The sequence below is a fragment of the Marmota flaviventris genome, chromosome 6, assembly GCF_047511675.1.
Source record: "Marmota flaviventris isolate mMarFla1 chromosome 6, mMarFla1.hap1, whole genome shotgun sequence".
Classification (NCBI taxonomy): domain Eukaryota; kingdom Metazoa; phylum Chordata; class Mammalia; order Rodentia; family Sciuridae; genus Marmota; species Marmota flaviventris.
The window spans coordinates 157758733-157765153 of NC_092503.1; the positions used below are offsets into that span (position 1 = coordinate 157758733).

The window sequence follows — 6421 nt, forward strand, 5'->3', positions numbered from 1 at the left end:
GGAAAGGGGTTAAGCTCTGTCTAAGCCCAGGGGGTCTAGTTCTGTCATCTGCTGTCACCACTGGATGGTGCCTGGTCCTCTACCTTCTTCCAGGTAGATGTATATTTAGGACCCCAGGGTGAGCATACAAGGCTTACTCTAGATCTGGGGTATGTCTGACTTAGTGAATTTGCAGACACCAAAGCTCTTCATGGAAACATTGAGGTCTAAACCAGGGTACAGGTAAGAGGAAAGTGAGCTATTTCTTGTGGGCATGATGCCTTCGGGAATGCCCTTGCTCCCGATTCCTTGGAGTTTTTGATTTTGTACCAATGGAAAAGGTAGGAGCTGATGATTTAAAAGCATCTCTCCCTACAGAGTCCTGAAAATGTGGAGGGGACAGCCCAAGGCCAAGACGGCTGCCTACCTTAACTGGCCCAGGAATAGGGGTGCTGTGAGCAAAAGACATAATCTTTTTGTCAGAGAAGCTGGCCTTTCCCAAGAACAAAGGTGTGTTTTGGCGGGGAAGGCTCCAGCCTTCTCCAAAGGGCGTCACAGGGCTAGTGGTCCCACTAAGCCCTGCATCAGCATTGGAAGTCCCAGAGGCAGAGCTCACACTTGGGACAGTGATGAGGACCCCAGGCTCCCCACAGTCCATAGGGGTCACCAGTCCCCCAAAGGCAAAAGGCCGAGGTGCTGTGCTGCCAAACACTGAGCCTCGAGCCCCACTCACATGGCTGTGGGTGGCAACTCCAGAGCCAGCTGGATTGCCTGGACCCGAGGGGAGGCCATCACAGGTGCTGCCCAGGCCTGGCTGCATGCTGGCAGGCGTGTGGAGGGTGGGGGCTGCAGGCATCACACCCCCAAAGGCTGTCTGAGCTGAAGTTGGCACTGGAGTTGGGGATGCCACTGCTGAGTTCCCAAAAAGTAATGAGTCACCCAAGAGTGGGGCAAGCACTGGCTGGGGGAGGCCTTGCTTCTGCTCACCAAAGGCCCCAGATGCAGGCTGGGGAGTGACTCCTGGGAATAATGGGATAGGTGGCCTCGAGCTTGACCCCATGGGAACTGTGAATGCTGGGGTCAGATTGGAGATGCGGGGTGACAACGCAGCCTGGTTTGCAGGTAACAGGGCTGGGGCTGACACATCCCGAAGACCACCAGTGCCCCTGCAGGGGAATATCTGGATAACACTAGGGAAAACGTGGCTAAAGACAGTGACTGTGTGTACAGTGGGGATGACAGGGTGCTGGTGTGGTGAAGAAACGCAGCCCGGGGCTGGGGAGAAACTCGCCCTGAAGGTCTGGGCTGCCCCGAGCGTGAAAGTGCTACAGGAGATGAGGACAGAGGAAGTGTCTCCTGTGATGCCAAGATCCAAAGGTGGCTTGAAGGCTGGGTCTCTGGATGTGCTGGTTAGCGTGGACCTGACCACAGGGGTGGCCCTGGCCAGGCCCTGGGGCAGAGGAGAGGAAGCAGGAGCACGTGGAGGAGAGGGCTGCTTGCAGGGGGAAGGAGCCTGCACTGGCATAGTTTTAAGTAGTCCTGTGCTACCAAAGACAGGCTTGAAGGTGGGTGGGAAGACACCTGGAGTGGTGGGGAATGAAGAGCTTGCAGATGCTACAGGTGTGACTGGGATTCGGGGATTTAAGGAGCCTGCCATCTCAGTGCTGTGCAGGGGCCCCAGAGTAGGTCTTAATATGGGGCAAACCGAAGCTACAGCAGGAGGGGTGGGGGAAGGGTGGGGAGTTGAGGTGCTCATCACCCCAAATCTTGAGCTTTGCATGGTGGGTGCTGCGAGGGTAACCACAGGAGGACCTGGGGGCGTGGCAGACCTGTCAGTCTGAGGGGTTGAAGGAAGCCCAGCGGTGTCAGTGGCTGGTGATGTGGGAGAGGCTGGGGTCAGCTGGATGAGAGTAGCTGTGGGCTTTGCCTCTGAAGAGGTCTCTGCAGGGGGCTCTGAGTGTGAGTATTCAGCTGGGGTCGGCAGGTTAGGTGTCTTCTGAGAGCACTGCACCACACTGGTCGCCTCTCCAGTAGACCCTGGGGAGGCCAGTGGACCTGGAGACTTCTGCATCTCCAAGATTTCCAGCTGAGGACCTGTGCTGGTGGCAGCCGCTGCACCTGAAGGAGGCCCAGTGAAAGACGGGGAAGGCTGAATGCCAGCCCAGGCCTTGCCTGTGTTCTCTCTGGTTTTGTCACTCCATTGCCGCTCAGTTTTCTTCCCCGAGGTCACGGCCTCCCCAGAGGCAGAGCTCACACTTGGGACAGTGATGAGGACCTGGGGAGCTGGGCTGGTAGACAGCAGGTTCCCGGGGGGAGATGGCACCTTCAGAGTGTGCTGCCCACAACTGTCAGGTGCTCGAGGCCATCCAGGGTCCGACGCCGCTGGGACTGGAGACCGAGACTGGGGACCTTTCTCTTTCCTTTTCACTGGCCACTCTGGTGTCTGGATTGAGGTACTGGAAAAACTCCTCTTCCGTGGCTCGACGAAATCTCTGGAAGAACTGTAAGAACTGCTTATGGCGTTTCTTTTGGCGCAGAGGGGGCCTGCTGTGCGTTTGCCAGCAGAGGAGCTCTCGGAGGAGCAACCGAGCCTCTTCAAGCTGTGGCCGGAGCTCCAGGAGTGGCAGCTCCTTTTCAGAGGCCCAGGCCTGGGCACGAAACCGGCGCCGGCCTGGTGTTTCGCCAGCGGCTTAAAGGCGGAGGGCCGGCTCTCGCGAGTCGGCTCCGGGTCGGAGCTCTCGGGGAGCGGCGGCTCTCGCACCCTGGCGCTCCCTCTCCTGCACTCCCGGAGCGCCCTCAGCACCGTCTCCCGGGCGCACGGGTCTGGCGGCTCCTCCGAGGGTCCCGCGGAGGCAATCACGCTGGCCGAGGCCACGGAGGGGGGCGCCCTCTGCTCGGGAGAAGAGATCTTGACCGTCACGGGGCTCCACACCGCCCGCGGGTGCCGCAGCGACCAAATGGTCCGCTTGAGGTAGCTTTCCCACCAATCCGAGGGGAGCGGCCCCACGACGGAATTCTGGAACCTGTGCATGGGAAAGCGCCTCCACGCCTCGTTGACCACCCTGGCAGGATGGGCAGGGTCCCAGTTCGGCGGCCTCTTAGGGGGCCTGCGCCGTGGGGCGGGATGGGCGCGATGGATGTGCTGGACCCGCTGGACGTGGCAGAGCGGCGGAGCCGGCCCGCGGATCCGAGGCCTCTCTGGCGAATCCGCGCGCGCCCGGGCCGGGGACGCCGAGGGACCCGGCCTGCCCAGGAAGCTGCCCATGGGAGCGGTGGGCGCGGTCGACGGCCTGGAGGACAGCTTCAGCCGGCCAGGTTCGCGACGGCCGCGGAATCGGCCCGAGTCCGAGCGTCCAAGGTCCGGGTGACGGTTGGGACCTGGGCACGAGGGAAGCGCGAGCGGCTCGGAGCTCCGCGGGGCGCATGGCGGGAACGAGGGACGCGCTGTCCCGCGGCCCTGGAAGCTGCGTGGGTGTCCGCACCTACGCCTGGCGCCGGCCGGGGACCGCGGGGCCGGCCCACCGAGCAGGCGGAGCTGGGGCTGCGCCGGGCCTCTGGGATCTGACTGCGGCGCCTGGAGGGTCGACTCCGGGTCGGCGCGGGTCTGTCGCCTGCAGTTCCCGGGGTCCCAGCTGGGAGCGCTCTCCGAGTCCCGCAATTAACGCGGGAACACGACTGCAGACCGGCACGGGTGGCACCCGAGCAGTCGAATTTGCACATCAGCGTCCGCGCGCCCCTCCTTTAGCGGTCGCCAGCAGGTGCCAGTCACTGGCGGAAAGAACTCGCCCAGTCGCAGCCACCTCGGGGCTCCGTCAGCGCCTCCTGGTGGCGGAATCTGGGTGGCCTTCCGGGTAGCGGCTGCCCTGAGTGAGGCCGCCAGGCTCCCGAGGTGCGCCAGGCAAGCGGCACGTCTGCAGACCCAACGCCCTCCGCCAGCCCCAGCGCAAGCCTCCTGCCTTGGCCCTACCGAAATAGGCCACGTCGAGATCTTGTCTGTTCTGCGAAAGAATGAAAGGAATAGCCACAGACCAGGGAAATGATTGCAAGAAACATACCTGATAAAGGACTGGTTAAAAAATATAGATGACTGTTAAAGCCTACAAGAAGTTTAAAAATGAGCAAAAGATCTGAACAACCTACCAACAAAGACATAGATGGAAAGTAGGGTATGAAAAGATGCTCAACGTATGTCATTAGAGAAATGCAAACTAAAACACCCGAGAGTTACAGCCACACACATAGTGCCACCGCTAGAATTTAAACCACTGATACTGTTAAACGCCAAGGAGCCTGTGGGGCACCAGAGGCTCCCTCTCGTTTATTGCGGTGCAGTGCCACGGTGCAGCCACTCTGGGGACAGTTTGGCGGATTCTTGCAGAACTAAACATAATTCTTCCAAACAATCCAATAATCACAATCCCAGGTTTTACCCCAATGAGCTGAACACTGACATCGCTTAAGACCCCAGTACAGGAATATTTGCAGAACTCTTGGTCACAATTGTCAAACATCAGATAACAGGTGAATGGATAAACTTCACGGAAACAGAAAAGCAACACTGCAAACCAACTAAGTCCAACAATTTATAGGACACTTTGCTAAACAGCAGCAGAATATAGATTCTTCTCAAGAGCATATGAAACATTCCCTAGGAGAGACTTTGTGCTAGGCCATCAAACAAACCCAAGTAAATTCAAAAAGATAGAAATAACATGAAGTATGTTCTCTACCCATGATAGAATGTTAGAGTCTGTAAACAAGTCAGGATGGCGCCTGGCATTTTGCCAGAGGGAGTGGTTTGTGAAGTAAGGCCAGCGAGCCATTAAGTGTGGAGATTCCTTATTGGTTGACTGCTGTATCGAGTTTATGTTAATTAGGATAAGCTGTGTGGAATGTATATATACCCCTCCTGTCCTACAATAAAAGGCTCCCGCTCCTGCTGTATCAATGTACACAAGTTGTTCCTCACCCCCGGTTATTTTGCTGCAGCCGGACTGCAGCAATAGAATATTATTCATCACTAAAAAAATGTGCTATCAAACCATAAAAAGGCACGGAGGGAAACTTAAATCCATATTACTAAGTGAACAGAACCAGTCTGAGAAACATACACACACACACACACTACACACAAACAAATATATGCAATCTGGAAAAGGCAACACAATGGAGACAGTAAAAAGAGGTTACAGAGGGAGAGTGGAGAGGTGTAGGAGACCACTAAGCATGGACGGCATACATAAAATGGAAGCACCAGGAGAAGAGAGAGAAGGAGTTAAAATCTTCAGAGACAGTAGTGGAAGATTTCCATTCTAAGGAACAGCATTCATGTGCCATGCAGAAGGCCCCATGGATGCTAGGTAGAAATATACTGAGTTCCACAAATGGATGTGGCATAGTAAGTATGCCAAAAAAAAAAAAAAAAACTAAAGAGAAAGAGACCATCTTGAGGGCAGCAGGAAGGATAGCTTCTCAATTACGGGGGAACCCCAAGACGAGTAGCAGCCAATTTCTCATTGGAAGTAACAGAGACCAGCAGGCAATGGGAGAAGATCTGGAAGTGCTTGGAGAAAGATGTCCTCAGCTAGGAATTCTCTATTTAGCAAAGCTACCCTTCAAAAATGAAAGTGATAACAAGAGAGTATGACACAAACACAAGCTGAAAGAACGTGCCACTTGCACAAGAGATGTGCCAAACAAGAGTGGCTGCAGGAGTTCTCCACACTGGAGGTGACACTGTATGGTGTCTCAGTTGCACATATGTTTAAAAAAAAGAGCACCTGTGAAGTAATTGTGTAATTAGGATAAAGACAGCATAAACACACATGTCTTCTTTTAGCTGATTTAGAAATCGATCATCAAAACAATGTGTATTTTTATATGTGGACCTACAGCATACATAAACGTGATATATGTGCTAATAGTGGCACAAAGGAGTAGGCAAGAAGAAAGCTATCGTGGGCAAAAGAAAGGACTCCTGGTGGTAACTGAAACCCACAGGAACAAATCACGAACACTAGGATGGATAAGCAAGAAGGTTAATACAAGTGAGTTAATACACACCTCTTCCCTTTCTTCTCTAAGCTTTTTTAAAATACATTAAGCTGCTAGGGGCAGTAGCCCATGCCTGTAATCCCAGTGGCTCAGGAGGCTGAGGCAGGAGGATTGCAAGTTAACAAGGCCCTACATAATTTCAGAGAGACCCTGTCTCAAAATAAAAGAATAAAAAGGGTGAGGGATGTGGCTCGGTAGTTTAAGGATCCCTGGCACCAAAAAAAGAAAGATAAAATATATAAAATGCATTAAGCTCTATGAAGTATTAATTAGAACAATGTTTGTCAGGTTTTTAAATATTTATAAATGTAACATCATCTAACAATGATATGACAGAGGGGGAGGAATGGAGCTATGTAGGAGTGAGATTTTTATCTCTCATTGGAAT

The 6421-nt window shown here is 54.1% G+C and overlaps 1 protein-coding gene across 1 annotated transcript; it reads right to left on the reverse strand.

Annotated features, from left to right (window-relative positions):
- Window positions 1-238: 238 nt before the first annotated feature.
- Window positions 239-3244, reverse strand: Pom121l2 (POM121 transmembrane nucleoporin like 2). The gene has a single exon (XM_027948075.2). It carries the CDS (start codon window positions 3242-3244, stop codon window positions 239-241), a length of 3006 nt encoding a protein of 1001 aa, XP_027803876.2.
- Between the last annotated feature and the right edge of the window lie 3177 nt (window positions 3245-6421).